The sequence below is a fragment of the Perkinsus marinus genome (genome assembly GCF_000006405.1).
Source record: "Perkinsus marinus ATCC 50983 genomic scaffold scf_1104296967108, whole genome shotgun sequence".
NCBI classification, from domain to species: Eukaryota; Perkinsozoa; order Perkinsida; family Perkinsidae; genus Perkinsus; species Perkinsus marinus.
In genome coordinates, this window is record NW_003203663.1 from 20,312 (window position 1) to 43,531 (window position 23,220).

Consider the following 23,220-nt stretch of genomic DNA (forward strand, 5'->3'; position numbering starts at 1 on the left):
TGCTGAAGTATGGAATTGTTGCTACTCAATGTTAACTATGTTGATGCAGACAATACAGTCGACGCAAATAACAGTGGGGGAGCAAACTTTGATACACACTCCAGGATGAGAATAGGACCGAGGTATTCACCTGTAGTAAGAGCTGATATGGTATAGCATTCTGTTATCGCAAGTGAAAGATGGCGATTTTGAACAGCAGTCTGAGAGTTGTGTTCCCTACAATCTGAGCCGCGCCGATAACAACGATTGAACTATACTCACTAACTCGACAGTCGTAATAATCATCGAGCACAAGAACCGGTGATGAAAGCGCTATTCCATGAAAAGCATGACGGTAATGAGCCCTATGGACAAGAATAGAGAGAGACCCGTCCATGTACTGCGAACTGATGATGATAGTGCGGCCAGTTTCACGCAGTAGTCGATGTATCTAAGCTTGGGATAGAACGCAGGTGCGAATGAGTATTCACGATGAGCTTATATGCAGTAGTTGATCACAACGGCTGATTGTGAGATGAGGAGGATAGAACCGTTAGAATCTCGAGGAACCAAGAGGAGTTTCCTCCTTGGTTCCTCGAGATTCTCGTTCCACTAGCCTCGCAGGAAACCAAGGAGGAAACTCCTCTTGGGCTCATCCCTGGACCCGACTAACATGCGATCCTCAGTTCGATCCGCTGAACAGTGTTTAACGTTTAGTAAAACACACACTATTCTTTAGCGAATAGTGTTTAGTAAACACACCAGCCAAATCGGCCCGGGTTAGGGTGTCCAAGCCTAGAGAAACGAGAGCAATTACATCCAGGATGATCTCGTGACAAGAACGGCAAAAGCAACCGATACAGCCAAGGACCCATTTAGCGTCTAGAAATAACGTTCCCCAGGGTTTGATAACAATGGTGAAAATTTTCCTAATAAGATGACATTCACACCGGAAGCTGATTGAAAAATGTTCCTAGCCATGTGGAATATTCTAAATGAGTTCCCCTCGGGAGCATTATAGGTTCCTGGATGATTCTCTGGATACAACAACCCACCGATCGCTTGACGCGAGGCCACATTCTGAAGGTGGAACGTATGGGCCTCCAGACAGCTGCTGCACCTCACAGAGTAACGCGTAGTATCTACGGCGGAAGACAGGTCAGAATAATTCATATTATTCTGCCACTTCCGTTTAGCTTCTTCTCCCCTCGCTAGCAAACACTCTTCCTCATCCCAAAAAGATCCACAGTTCTTGGCTCGATAATAGAGCCAATCACGGAGTCTTTCTTGCTTGTTTGCAAAGTCGCCCGCAACGGGCATGCAGTACCCACACACACTATCACATAGGTAAGTATCAGTCTAAAGCGTCGCTTACTTGCCATCACCACTGGCCCACCAAGACTTGCAAACACACTTGCCCGTTTGCCCGGTAGCGTCTGTAGTCGTGCAGTCTTCATCAGAATCGCATCTAGCATTCTCATTATTGTTCAACATGGGCTCACTTCCTCACCTACGACCGACTCTGTGAGACTTAGCCGCTACGGCGCATCGGCTATATGCATCGAGGAAGCCACTGGCACACAGCTCAGGGTAGGGTGACACAGCACCGATGACCAGCGAGAATAACCGTCGACATCTGATCAAATCACTATGCATGAACAGATTCGATGAGATATCTGTGCCCTCTCAGACCCCGCGATGGTGATAGTGGTAGTAGTTTGCAGTCTGGTACCGTTTAGTGGCCTAATTCGACCATATGCTGTTTGTTAACGGGAAGACAGCAGATAGTAGAGCACGAGCAGGCTGATAGCGAGCGATGACAAGAATGAATTCGAAGTGCGGTAATAACAAGTTGTTGATGATGAAGCCCTCCTATAGTAGCAGTAGGATACCCTACTTAGGTGAGCTCTCATGAGTATTGCATCTACAGTCCGGTTGGCACTCTCTATCGCCCTCGCACGCCTCTCCTTCACTTTTCTGTGATACACACACCTTCCTCCAGTACGGGTCTTCACCATTGGTAGGGTCATCGGGGCAGTAATAGCCAACATGCGGGCAGTCCATATCGATCGTGCAAAGCTATCAAAGAGGACACTTCACGAACTCCTCGGTACCCCAAGCCTCACCGAAACGTCCTGGTCCACTGTACCTGAAGTTGATCCTAATCAGCATCTGAGATTTTCATGGTATCAGTACTCGAGGCACTGCCTCCGATATAGGAAGCAGGTTGGCATGTGGTGTTCACACACCGTTTCCGACCGCTGATGCAGTCCATATCAGTTCGGCAGGCCATCCCGACCTTCTTCCTATCCCGACACACCCATACGGCGGCCCCTTGCTCTCCCGGCTGAGGGGTCGGCGGTGTGTCGTCCCACCAGGCAGCTACACACGAACCCTGACCAAATTTTTGCGGCATGCGTGTCTCCATTATGGTTCCTCACTTGCACTCTGTCGATAGCAGTGTAACCTGTACAGTTATAACAGGAGTTGGACGGATGGCAAGTTTGGTCCAAAGGGCAGTAGTTCTTGCTCAAGTCGCCCTTGCAGTTAGCCGGGCTCGGCTGGACGCATCTGTCAAGGCAGCAGCAGCAGTATGGGAAAACACGCACATGGTCAACCACATGTGTTGGTGACAACATGAGGGGATTCTTGCTGGTTTATGTATACTCCTACCCTAATTCGTATGTGAACTCCCATAACTACCAAGGGAAATTTTCGAGATCGGCTGAGGATAGCGAGCGTATATTCCAACACTGGGTCACAGAGGCCCCGCGCTGAGGCTATGACTACTTATGTTCGACGTGATCAAGAGCAGTCTTCCATCCACACTCTGAGCAGTCACCATCTGGCTTGCACGTTCGGTCCAACGAGCAGAACTCCTTCCCCCCATCTTCGTGACAGATCTCTCCCTAAACGTAATTATTCCCTTGCTCGACTATCGAGCCGATCCTTCAGGGGGTCTCCCCTCCAACAGAGGGTATGAGGGGTTAACGATGCCCACCTGCAGCTCGGGTGCGGCACAAGCATCAGCTATGGCTGGTGACACATCTTCCGTTAAGTCTCGGCACACCGAGAGGTTGAGGCCTTCGTAGACGCCCTACGTGTATCAGCAGGCCCTTATAATAGTTCGATAACAACACACAGTTCACTTGAAGTCTCCTCCGACCTAGCATGGATTCACCCTGTGGGACTGCGCCCGGGGCGAGCAGGGTTTGGGCACGATAAAGTTGTGTTGGCAAACCTGCATTGCTAGCAGTAGGGAAGTGTAAGCCCGTAGCTATACCCGAGAACTCTGTCTGAGTGAGATGGCCATCCGTATTATCATCTAACGCGAGGAAGAGATGTGACAGAGTAAACGCACGGCCTAAGGCGTACTCCCCCTGCACCTTATACCTGGGCAACGCCGTCACCAAAACCTGTCCGGTTCAACCATTGAAGCTATAGTACAGACACATATAAAACTTCGGTCAAGTGAAATAATATAATAACTCTGATATTCATGATGGAGTTTCACCCGTGATAAGAAGAACGCTAGTGAAAATCATATCTCACAATTCAATTGTCGGAAAACCATTGTCTTGTCGGTGGCCGAAAAATATACGTCCGATAATTTTCATGGAGTATTACACCACTTCACGTTCGATAGGCGAAGCTCCATTATGAAGTTATTTGTAATATAAAATCGAAGGCTATGACGCATCGGCCATTTCCCAACAAGCTCACCCTTCAGAGACCCTCTGGAACTCCTCATAAGATATTGGAAAAATTCTGTGACTCGGTTGGATCTAAAGACACAGTCTTAATCATCGTTGGCCCTAACAACTGGCCACCTCAGTCTCGTTCAGCTCAAGTTCACTTTCAGTCGCTACCCTCTCCAACTGACTGTACATCTCTACCACTGTCTCGCCGCGAGTGAATTCCGACTTGGGTATCGCCGGGTTGAAGGGGGCGACCTCGGTCCACTTGGGAATTTGTCTGATGGGCCACCGGTGAGGGCACTCTTATCAATATGCTCTACTTAGGCGCCGGAGCCACTAGGCACCCTTTACCACCGAGATCCCAAACACATCGTGGCTCAGGGCAAAGGGTCGGATGGGGGTAGGTCTCGCATGGGCGATAACACACCCCTTGACCCGAGCCGCACACACTCGAGACGCCACACTGTTCACCGTAACTGTGGCGTCAACTGGCAAGCTGATAACGCGGTTGTTGGGCACCCACCCGACTTCTATCATGAAGGGAGGGGCCTCGCAAGTGCACACGGTGGGGTCGGTACCACTACACTGGGTACACGTACTAGCAGAGGTAGGGCAAGGTCTGCAATAGGATACGAATGGCTAAACGTGATGCTCATCAGATTCCCACTTCTCCATGAGATAAGATGACGGTAGGTGTTCCTTGCAGTACTCCGACTTCTGCGACAAGCATGAATTACGCTCGCACTGGTTGGGCAGGAACTCTGCTATCGCCAAGAATGGCAGCACTCCGATCCCTGAAGAGGTATTTGGTCGCCGAATGGAGCTCTGCCACCTCACCCGGGTTCGAGGAAAGCAATATGCATTTTAAGACGCGCCGTTGTAACATATTACAAATGAGAACAGTTGAGGTATCAGGAGATTCACAACAGGCTTTCTCATGACGCTATATGGATCAGGTTGATAACAAAGGTTGAATAATTAACATCGAAATCCAACCAGTATCAAGTTCGACGACTACCGACAATCAGAACCCTGTGACCATCTCCATCAACGCGACATGACAAGTGTCTTCACAGCAAATTGAATGATCTCTGCACGCGTAAGCATGGATACAACTAGGAGTAGGAAGTGACATAGCTGCTAGTCACTGACAATGTAGGGACTCTTTCACTCTCACTACTGGTCACTAGTACTGAAGGTGACCGAGAACGGCTTGCACCCGAGGAGGTAACACTAACGCTAGCACTACGACTAGAGTACCCTGATGAGTCCGTTACTGATACACCACCACTGCTCGAGTCGGTAATCATACTAGAAGTAACAGTAACCGAGCCTCTACCATAACTCTGTCTCGAAGGATAAGACCCCCCGCTGTATGTCACAGATCTACTCGTAGGGCTCGAATAGCTCCCACTGGAAACCTTCGAGCCTGTTCGAGAGCTCCTCCGCGATGCATCTCCTCCGGACGACACTGTAGCCGAGCCGGCAGTATAGCTGTGCTCCGAGTAGGTTCCCATGGCAGTATTGGTCCTAGACGTACTACTATCGTACGTGTACCGAGATACACTACCACTACTACCACTCTGCGTCTCCGGCAGACTCGATCGGCTCACCGAAGACATCGTTGGTTTCCTTATCATGATAATCGGAGGCTCCTCAACCACTTTGGAAACCCTCTGGCTCGAGAGTCGACGCCCACCACCAACCGACGTACTAACTTTACTCGTATTCACTTCACCCTTATGAGACTCCGAAACCATAGAGGCCCTCCGGGATGCTCTCACCAAGGGCCAGGCGGCGAGCACCTCCCCTACCTCCTCCGTGGAGAGCACTCGAATGGCTCCCACCCGACCCAGTACATCTAATACGAGTCTCGGACTTTTAGGCATTGTACCGCCCAACTCCTGACGGAGCGCTTCATGACCATTAACATAGATTGACAACACCCCAGTGGTCCTCTCTACCACTACTGTCACCGAATCTTCAATTTTCAGTTCCCTCGCCCAATCCTTTTTGAATACTTTGTCGGGCCCAACCCACCTGCCAGCCACCGCGACACTGACCAGATCATATCCCACTATAGCAGCCTCCGGTGTGTCTATTGCAGCATTCACTTCCCCTGTGGTCCTACCGCAAACACCAAAGCCCGGGCCCATCGTTTCCGCGGCATCCGCGAGTTTATCAGCTGGCAACAGTCCAGCTATCTCGCATTTCCACACAAGCCTGTCCCCATCCACGTACGGCTTCACCTCGCTGACGGCCCAAGACTGAGCACCATCCCCGCTCAGTTCTACACTACGTAGCACATAACCATCGAACCTCGCCTTTTTACCATGTAACAATGGATCCCACAGGGCCCGGTCTAGCGAGACCACCTGAGCATCTCCTTCCGTCTCCAAGTTCCTAGCCGCCGAGGCTGCCGATAGTGACCCAGGGGACTCTGGGGCCGCACCATCAAGCTTTAGCCCACGCCGAGCTTCCAGAAGAGAGCCGTTGATGTCCTGTGAAGTGTGTCGTACCGTTTCCCTTGTGGGTACCCCAGGCTGACCCGGTAGGACACTAACAACATAGCTACCCGCCGGTTCACTCTTCTTAGTAGCATTGAGTATAGTCTCCCGCCACTTCGCCATGAACGCCGACTCTTCCCTCCCTCCAGTATCCCTCTTCCGCTCAAGAGGCTCCATCACTTTCAGCACTGCATCAGACACTTTCCTCATTGGCTTGATAGTGCTACTACGAGACACCGGCACTACCTCCTCACTGCCCTTCCTCTTCAACTCTGTAGAGGCGGCTGGGTTGCGACCGCTCTTAGCCTTCCGTGTGGACTCCCGAACGACCCTACGAGACACCACCGCTGGTCTTCCCCGCACCGCCTCTCCAAAGACCGGCTCTTCTTCCACCTTCACCACAGGTCTTGAAAGTATCTTCTGCGATGCCGTTACTGCTGCTTTCATTACACCAATCGGTCTCGCTTGTGTAACGACTCGCTCAGGGGATAAGGACCGTGCCATAGAAGGGCTACTACCACTCTTCCCTGGACTCCCTATATTACCCGTAGGGGAATAGGCCCTACTGGACACTGGTGAGGCCCACTCCCTCTGGGCCTCTCCAGGGTTGCGTACGTCCATTCGAGCGGCCGTGAAGACCTTACTCGAGAGAGAGCCCGGCCGATGCAACTTCGACTTGGGGTCCTCGAGAGCCGTGGCGAGACGCCGTACCATCTCTGTGCTACTTCCTGCGTTGGTCGGTCGGATCTCCATAGACATGACTATCTCGCCAGCCCTGTTCTGGTATCTAAAACCCATTTGCATACCACTACAGTGAATGCGCTGTTCCCGTACTTGATGATGTAGAATGCCTCCATCGGGACTTGACCGGCCATCGACAAGTGGCCCAAAACGAAATCCTGGACTCTGATAAAGGAACAAAATGACTGCTCATAGTCAAGTCCCTCCCCCCACTTCTCCCGAGTGACGCTCTTCTCAAATATAGATCGTATAGTGAACACCACCACGGCATGTGAGCCCGACCGAGGCAATGCTGACTGTGGCCTTGTTGGAGTCGGGGAGGGGGAGCGGCGTCTAGGGGGCGACGGAGAGGTGTGGTTGGGCGGGGTCATCCACCTAGCACCAGAGCGATCCCTCAGGAGAGGGGGCTCAACAGGGGCCCTACCGTTTCTGAGGCTGGCCTGCTGGCCGCCATGGTGGCCTATTAGTCGGGGACGTGGCCCGCCTCGGGGACGGAGTAAAGCTAACAGCACGAAAGTCTCAACGTCGTCTCCTCAACCTCTCCCCCTCTACTACTTGAAAACGTTCTTGCCTGCTACCGGCATGCTCCGTCCACGGACGTTAGTGGCCATCTAAGTGACAACTACAGACTTACCGTTGAATCTCTTAGTCTAAGAGCGTCTACAATATCTTGCTCTCTTGCTTTCACTTACATTTCCTTTATTTTGCGATCCGTGGTGCAACTTCCTTTTTCCGTGGTGATGTCAAGCCATGAAGACACTGTAGCGCCCTACGAGTCCACAGGTGCCTCCAATGAGGCATACGAGACGTTCATAGAGCAGTTCATAACTCCAGAGGAGGAAGAGATGAACAGGGAAAGGGTAGTAGTGCAGGGGGGAGGGGCAATGGTCGCGTGGACATTGACAACCTCCTCGGAATCTTTCCAGCTTGACAATAGTTGCTTTAGGCAGGGAAGAACAAGTCCATGCGGGACCTTCTGAGGAGACCAAGAGTGAAGAAGACTTCCACAGAGGCTGGTACCATCGGCAAGGAGGGCGACAACTTTATGGGCGTTTCCACTTCCTCTACCGCCGTCCCCGAGGCCTTCGAGGGCATCGTTGCTAGCTCGAGACCAGCTCCGGCCATGTCACAGGCCCCACCCTGGTGGCCCAAGGGTGGCTACGACCCCAACCTACCTATGCACCTCATGCTTCACGAGGAGCTCGTGGACTACACCAAGTGGGTGGTCCTCAACGACGATGAAGTGAAGGCAAGGGAGGAGTTCGTCGCGAGGATCAATGGGGTCTGCAAGGACCTCTGGCCACAATGTGAACTCAAGGTCTTCGGCAGTTTCCTCTCTGGTCTCAGCCTCCCTAGTGGCGATATCGACCTTTCCCTCCAGAATGTGCCTGTTGGTGCAGTAGAGGCCGTCCGAATGCTCTCCGATAAGCTCCTCAGTCAGGGCCAGCTGAAGGAGTTGGAGCTCCGCGAGACCGCTCGAGTGCCCATTGTCAAACTCGTAGACTTGTTACCTCCACACGTCGAAGTCGACGTCTCCGTACAAGACAACTCCACAGGGGAACCGGATTCCTCTGATACGACCAAATTTGTAATGCAAGAGGGAGTGGAGAAGTACCCGGCCTTTAAGCCCTTGATGATATTCCTCAAGACCTACCTCGCCTCAAGGAAACTCAACCTTACCTTCACTGGAGGAGTCGGCAGCTACTTGGCCGCCTGCTTGGTCATCGCCTTCTTACAGCAACATCCGACCTCGTTCGGCTACTCTCACACAGCTGAGGGGAACGAGAGCCTCGGGCACCTGCTAGTAGACATGTTACAGTGGCTTGGCCGTGACTTACGTTGCGACATGTACGGCCTTTCGGTCACTAACGGTGGGCGAACGTTCAGTAAGGCGGAGCGACGCTTTGACGTAGTGAGCAAGAGGAACCATAGCAACGACATCATCTGCATGGAGAGCCCTCTGGAGCCTTCCTCTGATATTGGCAATAAGTGCTTCCAGTGGAGGACCGTACGAGCGTCCCTATTCCATGCCTCGATGACTTTATGCGACTACGTCCACCACTGGGACCAGAACCGGGGCCGTAGTCTTATACAGCCACTGGTGATGGGCAGAGGCTCGGCCGAGGTGGAGGCGATATTCGAGCGGTACCACGGTGAGGGCCGAGACGAGGAGATATCGGGGGACAAGCCTATGTCTAAGCCGATCAAGGTGGCGATGGACCGGACTACTTCCACTACTATTGAGAAGGAGATAGAGCAGATCCAACACTACACTCCGGCGACCACTGGTAGTCCCTCCTCTCGAGGTAGGGTCAATAAGTCGGCCGACCCGCTGCGAGCGGTCCCGACAGCACCACCGCGGCAACAGACGTCGGTCCACATACCTAGGCCGTTGGAACCGACTGGTCGCACGCAGTATAGGTATCAGCGTAGTGCGCCCTACGATAATTATCAATACCACTCCACGGCCACTTCTCGGAATGACGACGGGCAGCCATCAGGGCCTATTAGGGATGGACGGGCGCGTAATACTTTCGACCTAACGCAGCGAAGAGGAGGGCCACCCCCTCCTCCCCCAGGAAGGCTGTGGGGGTGAGAGGGTCGAGGAGCCGTTACCGTACATTGTAGTCTATTACTGATGATACCATTGAATATAAACTCTTCACTCTACTCTGAGTTCGTCAATCTCTATGGGGCTTACGATAGCACAGTATCATCCTTAGTACGAATACAATGGAACCTGACAGCAACTCTCCAGCTCAAGCCGCCCCTGGGGCCGACCGCGATTGCATCAAAGTGGCAGTAAGGCTGCGACCCTTGCTAGAGGACGAGATCGCTAAAGGTAACCTCTTACGGTAATATTTGCAAGCCACTCGTGACCTTGTTCGTCTCAGGTGTGACTCCAGCGTCGTGGCATACCTCAGGCCGGTCCATATCTCTGCCTATGGTAGAGTGGCGGAGGGCATCACAACGCAACAGTGTGCGAACACTAGAGGCCAACCCCACACCTCCTTGCTCTGTAAGGAAACATGAGAAGACCACGAAATATCAAGTTGAAGCTGACCATGTCTTCACCAACGAGTCTACGGAGGAGGTCTATGAGGCCGTTTTCAAGGACACTGTGTCGAATCTTAAAAGTGGCCTCAACGGGGCTCTGTTGGCCTATGGGCAGACAGGCTCAGGAAAAACCTACTCCATGTTTGGCTCCCGTATAAACGGCCGAAGGACTCGAGGGATCCTTCACTTTGCAGCTGATGACATATTCACGTTCATTGAGGCCGATCCCAGCAGAGAATACCTCGTGAGGATGTCCTATTTGGAGGTCTACAATGAGAGGGTAAACGACCTACTACGGCCCTTTTCTCCGGACAGTCGCAACTTGCCGGTTCGGGAGGACACCAAGGGGTCGCCTGGGGAGTTCTACGTCGAAGGTCTCAAGGAGAAGATAGTCCGTAGCAGCGCTGAGATCGTCTCTGCTTTGGAAAGGGCGGAGGATCGACGTCGAGCGGTGGCAAGCTCTCAGTTCAACGAGATCTCTAGCCGCAGTCACGGTATGTGCTTTATCAAAGTGGAGAGTAGCAAGGGCACTAGCGGCGCCGAGGAGGTGGAGGAACTCACTCGAGTAGGCGTCTTGTGTTTGGTGGACCTGGCGGGTAGTGAGCGGAGCGATGACATCACCAACAGACTGGAGACCTGTAGTATCAACAAGAGCCTCTTCTTCTTGAGGGAGACCATTAATAAGCTCTCCTCATGGAGCCTCGAGAAGGCGACTGCCGCCACCTCGCCGGCCCCTCACATCTCCTGGAGGGACAGCAGACTAACTCAATTACTGGTGCCGTTCCTCTCCCCCTCATCAGGGGCGAGATCAGCGATACTCGTTACGTTGCATCCTGGCTCCCAGAGGTCAGTCATAGAGCACTCAGTGTCTTCCCTACGCTTCGCCACTAGAGCGGCCACTGTGGCAGTATCAGCCGAGCCAATGGTGCACTATGTATCGGCAGAACACAGCATGATCGCTAAGCAACGGGAAATGATAAACGTGTTGCGAGCTCAGGTAGAGCAGTTGAGATCAGCATCTCCTGATAAGAAGATTGAGAGTCTTTCGAGTGGCGTCAACTACGTGTCTGATAGTCGCGACTTGGACAATATCGTTTTGAGGCTCCACCAAGCTGCTAGCAATCTCAAGCGCCGTCAGGGAGCACTGGTGGGCACAGCAGAGCATCTCCTGGCAAGGTTGAACCAGGAGGGAGACGATACCCAGGAGGAAGAGTTCTCACATGACGAGGGGTCACCTTGTGTCGTGTGTAGTACACGCCGGAGGCTGCTGAGTGTAGTTCGCCGAAAGTCCCAGCAGAGCGCTCCTAGGAGGGGACCGCGAGGACCACTGAGGGGGGACGATGTTAGTCAGCTGCTCTCGGATATAGACTTCCAGAATCGCCGCCAGAACAACAGTCCTAGCGAGACCACAGCAGACGTCTCGGATGACTCGGGCGTGGCCACTGCGGTTTCTGAGACCAGCCCCCACACGCCAGAGCGTGTCGCGGTCAACAGTAGAGTCGAGGTGACGATCCTGAGACAACAGTTGAGGCAGGCAAAGTACGAGGCCGCTGAGGCCAAGAAGGAAATCCAGCGGCTCCAAGACCAAGCCAATGCGGAAGCACTATTGATTGAGAGCTCGTCTCTGGCAGCACCGCAATCGTCTCCACGTGAGTACTTTACCAACTACGGCGTGATCCGCATGCCAGTGATGCGGCTCGGCGAGATGATGCCTACAAATTCCCCATGACCTTAGCGCTAATGTGCTCACCTGTTGTTGAACTAGAACGGATCGCGTTGGGCGGCGCTACGTGGGTCGCTGGAAGGGCGTGTTGGTGTCTATTTGGTATTCTGTTCGTTGTCATGCTATCACCCCGAAGTCTCGCCAGGGAGATTTATACAAGGCAGATGCAAGGGAGTGGTCTTCTAGGTTCTTGTAGAGATCTCACTCAACCGCAGCCTACAGTAGTTCAGAAGAAGACAGAGAGTCCCGCGCCCCTTCCAAGGTGAGATGAGCGACAGACCGTCATCGTGTGGGTACGTGTTCATTGCGATCAGATATGAAGACGACCAGCCAGCGGGGTTGACCAAGCGGCGAGCAGACTGTGATGGGATGTCGAGTATCATGGACCACACTGTCGCCCAAGAGGCATCTCCAATCGTGTCGGTACCATCACCCTTCAAGAAATTCATGCTGTCTGAACATGAACCTCCTCGAAGAGGGAAAAGCCATGTTGGTCCCGACAGCGCACGGGTGGAATTTGAGAAAATGAAGAAGCTGACGAAGCCTGTGAGGGTGTCAGTGAAGGACATGACTAATATCGGCGAGGGTCGCGGCACTCCCACGAGGCCTTTGCGGAAGATGATGTTTCGGCCCCACGAATCGCCTGTAACACAGCTGGGCTTGTCGCCTAGAGGGAGTCGTCTACGTGGTGAGGAAGCTCTCAGTATCGCTGACCGGGCGAGAGCGTCACAAATCATCAACCCGAGTGATTCAAGAATCGTCCTCAGCCTCCGAACGCCAGTGGGAGGGCCCGAGGCTTGGGCCAATGCTCAGAAGATACGAACATCTCGAGTCTTCGACAATGATACGGACGAGGCTGAGTTGATTGCCAAGGTTGGTAAGCGGACTTCTGCCAACTACACCAACGGCGTTCTGGGGAGCAGTCGAGCTATGGCTAGCGCTCTCGGTGGCATACGAGACAGAGATAGCATCTCAGTGCAGCGAATGCCCTCCCCTGAACGAAAGGCAGGCAAGCGTATCGTCCGAGCGCCTCTTGGCCTTGGACAGGTCAGAGTGGTTCAACCGATCGTGCCGTTGCGGCGTAGGGAGTTCCCCAACCGCAGTTGGAGCTCTAGTAATCCACGCGTTATCGGGGCTACTCCCAAACGAGAATCCTGGACTTGGTCCATGAAGCCTCGTTCTCCTCCTAGACCTATATCGAGTAATTAAGACTATCGCCTCCATCACTATTTCCCATTGTATGTGCTACCCTGATGTGTTGTTCGATATCGTTGACTCGTGTTCGATATGAGTGGTCAACACAATACTGACATTAAGTCACTCAGCAAACTTGATACATTGGGTCTCTTGGTGAATATCGTGACAACGTTTGGAGCAATACAAAGTACCACATCTAACACACTGGTATTTGGCTAGAAAGAGGCATACGCTGCAGATCTTCACTGAAGGGTATCGAGATTCCTCAACCTCGCAGTTTTCAAATGTGTCCACAGGATTGGCTGAAATGAACTGTGAGCTGCATTGAGCTATTCTGCTTACGATTTTTTTCGGCCTCCGCTCGGTCCTCGATGAGAATCATCTCCAGTGTCCTCCGCTCACGTTTGGTCCCAATAACGGAGTGTTCTGACAGGGAGGATCCACGAGCATGTCAATAGGCAACCTGGGAACCTCGTCCGGATTGTGGCACATCGCTGTCATCACTCGGGTCTCCAATGTCGTCAGCAGCGTCGTACGTGTCCACTGCCCCCGAGGCCTGGTCACGCTCCAGTGCCAGTAGCCGGGACTCAGCAACCTGAGCATACGAGTGCGAAGCCATTGTGTGACCAACGCACTTGACGCCGCGTTTCATCATCCACCCGCTTCATGGCTCCTCCTATACGTCTCGCCCGCTCGCTCCGCCTGGCGGCAGAGCAAGCAACCTCGACGAACATGCTGAACACAACTGCCAGGCGGTCTTGTAACCCGAAACAAGAAGCCTTCTATGTCATTACCGCGCGCCACATAATTCAACATCGATACGAGTCAGGCGATGCACTACATTTACAGAACAATTGTCAGTGGTTCAAGGTATTTACTCCTTGGCAAGGCGCTTAGAATAGGTAAAGACAGCACGCATGAATGCGACTCCCTCAGAGTTTCCAGCTTTGCATTCAGCCGTATCTGGACTTCCCCACGGCGTTGCGTCAGAATGTCGAATCACCGGCTGGACTGATCGCTCTACGGCCATCTGAAGAACCATGACTATCTAGACATACCAATAGGATACCCTGCCTGTCGTTTCAATGCCTCACTGTACCTGACACGCTGCTGCCCCCGAACATTCGACCGTCTGCTTCTGCGCAGATCGGCCCTCGGCCCACTCTCCTCTGAGAGCCTGATTGAGATGCTGACCCGCACATTCCGCTGGGATTCACATCTACTCAGTGTCACAGCACGCCCCTTGGTCCAACCCTTCCCTTTTTCGTTTTCTGCTACGCTGGCCGTGAGATTCGGAGGTAGGTGACGGACATTCTCTAGACATTACGTGGCCTCTCCCAAAATCCATCCACTCATCAACGCAAGACGACAACAATGCATAATGCAGCATCGCAGCCTAATACACGCAGGACATGGCAACCATCCGACAGTGCGGGCAGGCTTCCTGATGGAAGGATCCCGGGCAAGTTAGACATCATGCGGCCATATGCGAGTAGTGATGCAAGAGTCAGATTCTCGTCAACTACACTCTTAGGTATACCCTTTAGAAGCTCCTTATCGTACGGCTTATGCGATGTCGTTGATAAGAACCGTACACTGCCCACTGGATTCGGCCAAGTACTGAGTGAACTAACCTGAGCAACTTCGTCGAAGACCACGTGCAATGCGAGGCCTATCTCACTGGAACGAATGCCCGAATCAATAGAGTCGTTGCAGCTCGGGAGGAACAACAATCGGCTGCTGCTGTGGAAATACAAGGTAATGTCACTGCCTCAAACATCTTGAAATAGCATTGAATGGAACTGAGATCTGATCATTCACGCTACGGGCTCCCATCCATAGGAAATCTCCATCGGTTGTAAGAGCCCAAGAAATAGTCATTCAAACTGTCAAAACGCACTCAAAACGATTCGTCCTTATCCAGTTGGTCAGATCTACTTCACCTGATGCCAATTGCCAGCAACATGAATGAACACAAGACAAATGTGAAGCCAAAAAAGTAACGTACGATTGCTGTTCACATCAACTTGGGATCACCTGACACCCTTCCACTCAATTCAAATGAATAAGAGTACCGAGAGGAGCTCGGACAGGTGGCTTCTGAAGAGGAATAACTCCATTGGGACACGACAACGACTTAGATCTTCGGACTGCTATTCAGTCCGCACAGCTCAGCGAATTTTCGTGAAAAAAAAACTATCGACTGAATTTTCCCTAGAAGCACTGTAATATAAATATGTGCTTCAACAATGTAATCCTGACGCCCTCCAGACTCACATAATTATCATCCGAATTTTGCAGGTTACCGTCACCAACCGCCGTAGCATCCAAGTAGTCCTCTCCTCGCAGTATTTTCTCATCTTCCTCCCACCTCTGTCTGTTCTCTCGGATACGTTCACCACGCATACTGTCATACCTAACAGTAGTAACATTGTTGTAGCCCAAGCTGACCAGAACGACCCCGAGGGGCCCAGGAATCCATACCTCTTCCTGCACTGCCGCAGCTCTTCGTTGTGATGAGCCATCCAGCTTGCTACAGTAACACCATCATCCAGGTCCGTTGGTGTCGTCAAACTCGGACTATTACGGCTATATCCACGAGAATCGCCTAAACCAGAAAATCACCGAGAGCAGCTCACGGTGAATCCGTGTGGGAAAATACGCATATGGTGAACTACTATATTGTTGACAATATGAAAATTTTGGGAAACTTATGTTGATTTCTTTACACTTCTACCCGCATTCACGTGTAAGCTTCCATAACTAGTGAGGAAACTCCCGAGCTCAGCTGAGGAAAGCAACCATAAATTCCAACACAGCTAGAGGCTGCGTATTCAAGACTACATCCTACCGCTTACATCCTGATACATAAACCTCCGCGGTATCGATCTGTTGAATGTACTTCTTCTCAACCTTATCACACGGTACGGTCAAGTACAGCTGACAACAGAGCGGTCAAAACTACAACAGCGTTCGCCCTAGCATTGAATCACCGACGACTACCTACCATGTAGATCAACCAAAGCCTAGAGGCCGCATAGTGCAGCTGAGAGTACCGCAGGAATGGTCGCCTATCCCAATTACTCATCTCTTCAGCCACGCACAATCGTACTGAAAATAGCCCGCGTACTACTACCACACTGCTACTGCAGCATCTTACTTCCGGCGAGATTCTCCCGTACTTCCACATGCAGAGGGTTCGGGTAGCCAGCACTGACGTCAAAGAGAGGCTGGATGACCACACCGTCCTCCCGCACATCATCGCTGAACTTATCCTCCACCAAAACATGCTGCAGTACGACGAACTTCGCGTAGTTAGCCGCGTTAATGCCGTAAACAACTTTGAGGATATTTGGATGACAGAGAACCGAGGTGAGGAACTGCCTTATAGCCTTCGGACCCTCTGCACCGTTGAAGGACTGATCTGTACTGATGATACGATTCACCATTATCAAAAACCTGTTACACAGAACAACAATATCAAAGCCCCAAAGGGCTACAGCGACCCTACACTTTTGTTGAAGTAGCAATCCCTATAATAGCCGGCGCCGGTCGCTCCAGGAAGAGGGAGATGTCACAACGGAAAAATACATCAAAAGCGATAGAACGGTATGGTGACTGAGACTAGACAATACCGCTACACCGAGGGCTACACAGGGCAATACCTCTCCAGGTTGGAATGTGGTGAGAATCTCCTCCAACTCCCTGAGCCTGTGGATGCTCTCAATCATATGCACAGCATAGGCATCGGGAGAGGACAGATCATCCATGTCTACTCCTGAAAGATATCGACCAGCGTAAAGTCGTGACTCCCCCGTTCAACAATGCAGTTGTAACAGGGTAACAAGAACGTACACGATGTATTCGCACATAGAGGCGTCAAGACGTAACACATATACTACAGTACAATACGTACTGTTACTATCACTATAACATAGCCCGGCTATACTGTATATACTACGATGATAAACACCTTCAACGAGGCGATTCAAAGACCGGCACACTAGCCTGACTATGTCATTATTATTACCTGGAGGATCGATGTACATAGGAAGCCAGAAGTACTTGTCATTGGTCTCATCACACTCCTCACTCAATGGGCCGAACACGTCCTGATAGTTACCTGGATCTCCACAGCCGTACTTCATAATGGAGAGGTAGTACTCAAGTGCCTACTAAGGCAATCACGTAACCACGCTGAGAATCGACTACTCACAGGATTCTCGCCAACATCCCTCCCCACAGCACGGCGCAGCTCTGAGTTTGCCAGGAGCAGCTGAGCTTGCGACGCCGCATCCCCCATATGACCGTACTTATTAAATGCCCCCCGTAGTAGCTTCTCATCGTCACCTACGAGTGCTACCCTCAGCACACTACCGGTCAGTAGCCTCACCGAAGAAGTCTATGATATCATCAGCGGTCATGTTAAAGGAGGCGATCATGTCCAGCATCCACCCTCTCCGCAACTTGGAATAAAACTGGTCAACATCGTCCGTACGGAACTCCGAGGGATCATCAGGACTCGACATCTCCGTAATGTCGAAGTTGAACTGAGAGTGAACACTAGCAACAGCGCCGGACCTCTCTTGTCCACAGTCCAGAAAAGGTCCACATTTCCTCCACACTCATTAATGCTATTCGAAACCAACACCATTGGCCCGAAGAGCTCCCCTCGAAGACCATCAGCATAGACATAAGAGGCAAAACATAAGCCTACCGCAATGCATGCTTGTTCCACATCCTTCTGCGAAGGCTCTATAGCATTACTCCTATCCTTACCACTCACTGCTCCCTTCTTCCTGCTATTGTGTTCAAACCTATCCACCATCAACTTGCCACCATCGATGAGGCAGTAAACTCACATATGTTGTTTAATTAGGTATAGGACACAGCGCTTCTGAAAGGCTGAGCCGTGCTCCACCCGCTTTAGAAGTGGCATCAACGAAGTCCTCAGACGGCTCCAGGAGTCTCCCTTCTTACCAAAACGATGAACAAAATCGATCTCGGGCACGATGCACCTGATAGGCAGAGGCATCCACCCAAAAGCCGAGCCTCCACATCGACCCACCAGGCACCGAGCTCATTGATGACCTTCACAAAGGAGTCGCCATCGAGATTAGACTGGCTCGATGATGACACCTCGTTCTGGTCTGACTTGAGAACCTATTAGCATACGGTTACAGTCGGTCAAGACCATATAAATACTCCTTATACCACATCTGCTACAACTAGCAGTATCACGGATAGTTGTAACATAGGCGGTAAGATGAGTATAACTGATGAAGTGATTATCCATCATAGGCTTATATCAGTGTAAGTCGTCAAACTTCGAAAGTGAGTAAATTTAAATCGCCATTGCCGTATAATTTTAAAACATACGAACATCGCTACATTAAGAAAAGTCCATAACCCTAGTAAAGTGATAACTCTTTTGAGGACCCATAGAATGCCCAACACTGAGTTCCGCAACCCAATGGCAACCCGACTAATCACAACGAGTATTAAAGTCAATTATTACCATTTTGATTCTCTCATGTATCGGAGTCTTCTCCTTCAGCACCTCAGGGGAGTAATCTGCCGCCAGAGCAGAGGCCTCCTCCTGTACTGTTATCTTCATGTTAGTAACCATTCTATCACCATACCTACACCAAGTACCATCCTTCCATGTAACAACACCGCCTTACGCATGCAGGACTATCGTCCAGAGTCGCAAGTCTATAGCATACCATCGCTTGAGGACACCACAGCCCTCGATGAAGCGATGGAACCTGCCGGCCATCAACTATCAGCCCAGAAATTTATCCCCTTTTTCCTACGCCCTCGTATTTTTGAGGCTCTTCTTGACATCCCTGATACCCTCGTACTGACCTGACCATCATCACCCTACGTCAGCAAGATGCATTGGAGCACACCTACCAAACTTCCCCTGGATGTAACCTCGTACAACAGCCAATAGAGAGTTGGCGATGTAAAAGGGATTCTCCCAGTCTACCGTCAACATGGCCAGAGTATTCGGAATTCTCAAAACCATGCCTCTAATCTGACCATAACAACAATGATGCCAACGCTGAACTCCGACGAGGGGCACTCAGCTTACTCTCTCGAGGACCTCATCATTTTGCTGTCCCCCGTTGGAGGCTATCGCACAGGCCGTCTCCTCTGCCCGACGAATAAGCTGACGACTCTGCTCCTTCTGGTAACTGTCGAGTTCCCTCTCCTCCTTGCCGCCCACAATAAACTGTATTCCCCGCACATACCTATACCATACCAAAGTCACTAATTTGCCAGAAGGATGGTATATAGGAAAATGCCTACGCATCATAGTCACCAATGGCGAGCTTGTCGATGCAGCTGTCGACCGTGACCTCCTCCCCTTCAATAGCCGACGACATACAGGCGACCGACACACGACTACTAGAGGGAGATGAACCACGTCCAAGCTCAACAGGAGATGTATAGAGAGAAACCATTCATTAAGGAGGCAATAAAACTCGAGGTAGAAGTTACCACCGCGGTATTGGTCGTCGTGGAGGTTCGAGGTCCAACACGGCGGTCGGGACCCAACCCACGATGCCGTCCTTATTCACCAGAGTCCAACCGCAGTTATCCTCGTCCAGCTCCGTGAGTAGGACCTCATCACCGACCCCCACGGCTAGCTAACATCACCGATGAGCCCTCATATAAGGCGATCCTTTCTTCCAATGATAATCATAAACGATCCATGACGCTTAAGCTCAACACTGCAGAGCTAATTGGGCATGGGAGTGTGCATGAACTAATTGTCAACATTTTCCCATGCTATTGCGACGTGCGGAAAACAGAGATAAGATTTGCTCCTCGCCAAGCCTACCTGATTGTCATGCTCTCCAAGGTCTGGAGTGTAGGAGCTCTTGACCGTCACTGGATGGCCCACCCCTGGCCTCGATCCTGGTCCCTCCGTCCTCTCCGGGCACTGATCATTGCAATTCTCCGCATGCTGCTGTAACGAATCTAGTTCGGCTACGTCTCACACTTCTCAACAGATAGTCCTACCCTCATCTGGGAACTTGGCATGACACATCGGGCAGCAGCCATCCGGTACAGAGTCGGCCTGCCGGCCATCTTCCCATTGTTGGATCTACAAAAAGAAACATAGCCCCCCTTCGGTATATACCACTCCTTCCGCAACTAGCCCCACATTCAACGATGCACCAAGATGCTCTACTACCAATAGCTCGACCGCTTGCCAACGATAGTCTATCAGTACGCCCATTCCTATTACACTCCGCATGGCTTCCACATGAGGACTGCATAGAGACGATACAGAGTCCACCAGGGGAGGTCCCATCGACCTTGGCGGACTGGGTGGTCCAGGAAGCACGTCTCGATCATCTGGCGTGAGAACCTGGCACAGATACACTTCGCATATCCCTATCACTGAGGTCATGTGGATAACAAGACTACCAACTACAGGAAGGTCCACCCTTCCGCACTCACCGGTGTTGTTGTATTATACCTCTGACCATGGTCAGACGAGCTCGCTGACTTCCTATCGAAACTTATTAAGTCATCCTGTGCCGACCTCCAAGGGGCAGGGCGATCGAGGCCCTCGAGGCCCCAGAGCATCCTAGGATGCGGTTCCACCACAGGTGCATACTCCAAATGGTAGGTACGGGTAACCACGCTTTGCAACGCAGTGATGCTCCTTATACAAAACAAGTGCAGCTAACATAGCACCAGCGAGTCCCCTTCCCTTACTCTTGTCGACTCTCGTCCAACCGTAGACGTTCCTGCTGCCGCTCGGCCCTCAACGCCCTGAGCTCCTTCACGGACATCTTCCCAACATCCCCCTTCGTTATGCTAAGACCCATCAGCAAGTCAATCTCTCAGCCAGTGGATCGCCCCTCACCCCCTGTACGGATTCTCTATTGGAAGGTCAAAGGGGATTGAGACCACCTGCTCGGCATCATCCAGGAACACAATCCTATGTAGCAACAACATGATTCCAGACCACTGACTACCACTCCTACTACCACCTCCGTTCAGTAGCCTCGAACCAGAACTTGGGCATTTCTCGATGACCCAAGACAGCCCGAACATACCACGGAGCCTACACAGACCTCCACGGCTCTCTGGCCAGTGCCCTCTCCCCCTACTGATCTTGACTTGGTGAATCTATCCCGACTCTCCCGCACTTGCTGGATGTCATCTCGATAGGTCCGCCCTTCATGGGCCCACCGCACGGACCCATCCCCAGGGCATTGCGTATCATAACGAGACTCAGCTGGAAGGCGGTCACGGTCACTCCAGCGGCGGGGCTCGACCCAGTGGGGCTCCTAATCAATAGAAGTGCTCAGCCGGACGACGTCCACCACACATTGCCACCTCGCGTGCATGATGCATCCGTTCCCTTCTATAACCGTCAGAGTGCTGATGAGACTCCGGCCTCGCAGGTGGCACAGCCTAACCACGCCTCTCCACCAGGCCTGCCATCATCACACCACCTCACCCTCCTCGTGGGGTCATCAACCAAGTCCTCAGAGTAGTAGTACGCCCCATCATGCTGCTGCCTCGACTCATTATCGCGCATCTTCCTCAAACTCTCATCAACTACAGCCGAATGGTAGACTCACTTGACTGAGGGTTCGACAAAGGTCAGGTCCAAAGTCTTCCCTTCTCGAGGCACGCAGACCACCACCACCACGTTGAGATCTCCACTCTAAACACCGTACACTCCTTGTAAAACAGCCTGCAGCGTCATGAGCCCACCGGAATCCTCCCAAAGTGCCCCTTCCTGCCCTCTCGAGTGGCCATCATAGCCAACATAGGGAACCCTAAACAGGAGCAAACTTGGACAATACCCTCAAAGCCTGAAACACATACCTGTGGACATCATTATAAATTTGAGATTGTTGTTTTTGTTGGTGATATTCCCCTGCATAGTGAGCCTGCTCTCTGCTGCCTTGGACTGGCTAAAGCCCCACACCATCACCCCCTTCTGAATAACCTCACCCTACCGGCTGCTCTTGCCCTCGATTCATACCCGCCCCCACCATATGTTCATATCCTATTATAAGAGGCCTTGGCTCCTGCGAAGGAGCCTAATCCATACCACACCTTTCCCACATCATCACAAACTTAGCACCTGCTGCGCCACCTGACCTTGCTCTTGTCCATACCCTTGACCATCAGGATGCTGCATGACCCCCCGCAGAGGGGCCATGCCAACATGCCCAGTAAGAGGCGGCCGAACATCCTCTTGATACCCACGACCCTCAGGCTGTACACGAGTAGCCCACTCCAACCCGCAAGCCAAGTGCCATTACCTGCCCTCTAGGGTACTGATCGGGGTAAGTATCCTCATACCCTTCCGGTTGCTGATGCTGCTGCGGACTATCACCCTCCACATGTCGCTCCTGATCCAAGACGTAAGTCAGGCGGTAGTCCTGATTTGCATCACCCTGGTCAACCCTTCCTCCGGAGCAACAACAGCATTCAGCATCGAATCTCGCCCTCCGTTCCTTTGCTGTTGCAACTGCGGACGATAGCTCCCTCTATAATGAAGTCCCTACCTTATGCTGGAGCATGGTCCACTCCTGTTTTAGATGTTCCAGACTGGGCTGTTGATCCAGTGCCAGGCCGTTACCAGCCAACAGCTCTTTTCCTATACCTGTTGGAGCCCGCCAATGAGGCTATGAACGTCCGAAGCTACACTACCTTGTGTATAGGGAGCGCACGCCTGAGCTTGTTGCTGGCCCGAAGCCTTACCATGCGAGGAGGTGCCCTGGTCTTGGAACATAGGTAGGAGATCCGTCGCATTACCACGGGTCCTGATAGACAATGGATGCCAACCTCAACACTGCTTTCCTGCGCACCTCTCCTCCGGATGCCCATCACCCAGGTTCAAATCCTCCCGGCAGGACCCCTTGCCCTTACCGCCCTTATACGCCCCTTTGCCATCATCAAACGTGCCTCTACTTCCTTTATCATCCCCTCCCTCGCCACAGTTCTCACGCCTCCCTTTCCATTCACTATAGCCGTTAATTATGGGACTAGGGGCTGAGCCCTTGGGGGCCACAGGGACAGAGTTGCCACCCCTGGAAGAGAAAACCACCATTGCAAGGCAATCAACTGTGAATGCACACAGTCGGCACCTTCCCCTCCAAGTGCTCGGTCCACTAGGAGAGGATTGTTGGACCGATGGGGTCGTCGTCGGCATCTTGGGACTAACACGATGAGCAACACGTGTGGTATGTGTTCCGAGCACGACCTTACAATAGCAAGCAGTTTCTAGTTACAAAAATCAAACATCCGCGCAAATCGTCGAGAAGAAAACCGT

General features: G+C 52.0%; 6 protein-coding genes across 6 annotated transcripts; 2 read left to right on the top strand and 4 right to left on the bottom strand.

The window, feature by feature from the left end:
- Positions 1 to 1,876: 1,876 nt before the first annotated feature.
- On the bottom strand, positions 1,877 to 2,058 carry Pmar_PMAR000233 (hypothetical protein; the record flags this gene model as incomplete). Its single annotated transcript, XM_002768779.1, has 1 exon — positions 1,877 to 2,058. A coding segment is annotated over one exon (182 nt), but the record flags the coding sequence as incomplete, so codon positions are not given.
- Positions 2,059 to 5,603: 3,545 nt separating this feature from the next.
- On the bottom strand, positions 5,604 to 7,536 carry Pmar_PMAR000234 (hypothetical protein; the record flags this gene model as incomplete). The annotated part of the gene is made up of 4 exons (XM_002768780.1): positions 5,604 to 5,658; positions 5,718 to 6,971; positions 7,019 to 7,090; positions 7,481 to 7,536. 4 exons carry the CDS (start codon positions 7,534 to 7,536, stop codon positions 5,604 to 5,606), a joined length of 1,437 nt encoding a protein of 478 aa, XP_002768826.1.
- A 129-nt stretch (positions 7,537 to 7,665) lies between these two features.
- On the top strand, positions 7,666 to 9,313 carry Pmar_PMAR000235 (conserved hypothetical protein; the record flags this gene model as incomplete). The annotated part of the gene is made up of 3 exons (XM_002768781.1): positions 7,666 to 7,785; positions 7,872 to 9,213; positions 9,246 to 9,313. 3 exons carry the CDS (start codon positions 7,666 to 7,668, stop codon positions 9,311 to 9,313), a joined length of 1,530 nt encoding a protein of 509 aa, XP_002768827.1.
- A 345-nt stretch (positions 9,314 to 9,658) lies between these two features.
- On the top strand, positions 9,659 to 12,914 carry Pmar_PMAR000236 (kinesin heavy chain, putative; the record flags this gene model as incomplete). The annotated part of the gene is made up of 4 exons (XM_002768782.1): positions 9,659 to 9,767; positions 9,820 to 11,631; positions 11,892 to 11,967; positions 12,020 to 12,914. 4 exons carry the CDS (start codon positions 9,659 to 9,661, stop codon positions 12,912 to 12,914), a joined length of 2,892 nt encoding a protein of 963 aa, XP_002768828.1.
- Positions 12,915 to 13,022: 108 nt separating this feature from the next.
- Pmar_PMAR000237 (zinc finger protein HIT domain-containing protein, putative) lies at positions 13,023 to 13,636 on the bottom strand (the record flags this gene model as incomplete). The annotated part of the gene is made up of 4 exons (XM_002768783.1): positions 13,023 to 13,204; positions 13,245 to 13,328; positions 13,407 to 13,497; positions 13,538 to 13,636. 4 exons carry the CDS (start codon positions 13,634 to 13,636, stop codon positions 13,023 to 13,025), a joined length of 456 nt encoding a protein of 151 aa, XP_002768829.1.
- A 1,318-nt stretch (positions 13,637 to 14,954) lies between these two features.
- Positions 14,955 to 22,998, bottom strand: Pmar_PMAR000238 (hypothetical protein; the record flags this gene model as incomplete). The annotated part of the gene is made up of 39 exons (XM_002768784.1): positions 14,955 to 15,002; positions 15,180 to 15,318; positions 15,387 to 15,510; positions 15,761 to 15,842; positions 15,910 to 16,013; positions 16,063 to 16,361; positions 16,414 to 16,520; positions 16,568 to 16,680; positions 16,933 to 17,074; positions 17,119 to 17,252; positions 17,296 to 17,452; positions 17,620 to 17,719; positions 17,765 to 17,920; positions 17,971 to 18,065; positions 18,421 to 18,544; positions 18,587 to 18,670; positions 18,719 to 18,770; positions 18,819 to 18,942; positions 19,000 to 19,159; positions 19,218 to 19,313; positions 19,413 to 19,558; positions 19,753 to 19,881; positions 19,935 to 20,019; positions 20,164 to 20,286; positions 20,464 to 20,586; positions 20,640 to 20,741; positions 20,791 to 20,865; positions 20,918 to 20,991; positions 21,067 to 21,217; positions 21,267 to 21,344; positions 21,515 to 21,600; positions 21,651 to 21,715; positions 21,765 to 21,853; positions 21,894 to 21,982; positions 22,027 to 22,161; positions 22,208 to 22,327; positions 22,454 to 22,551; positions 22,599 to 22,711; positions 22,757 to 22,998. 39 exons carry the CDS (start codon positions 22,996 to 22,998, stop codon positions 14,955 to 14,957), a joined length of 4,563 nt encoding a protein of 1,520 aa, XP_002768830.1.
- Between the last annotated feature and the right edge of the window lie 222 nt (positions 22,999 to 23,220).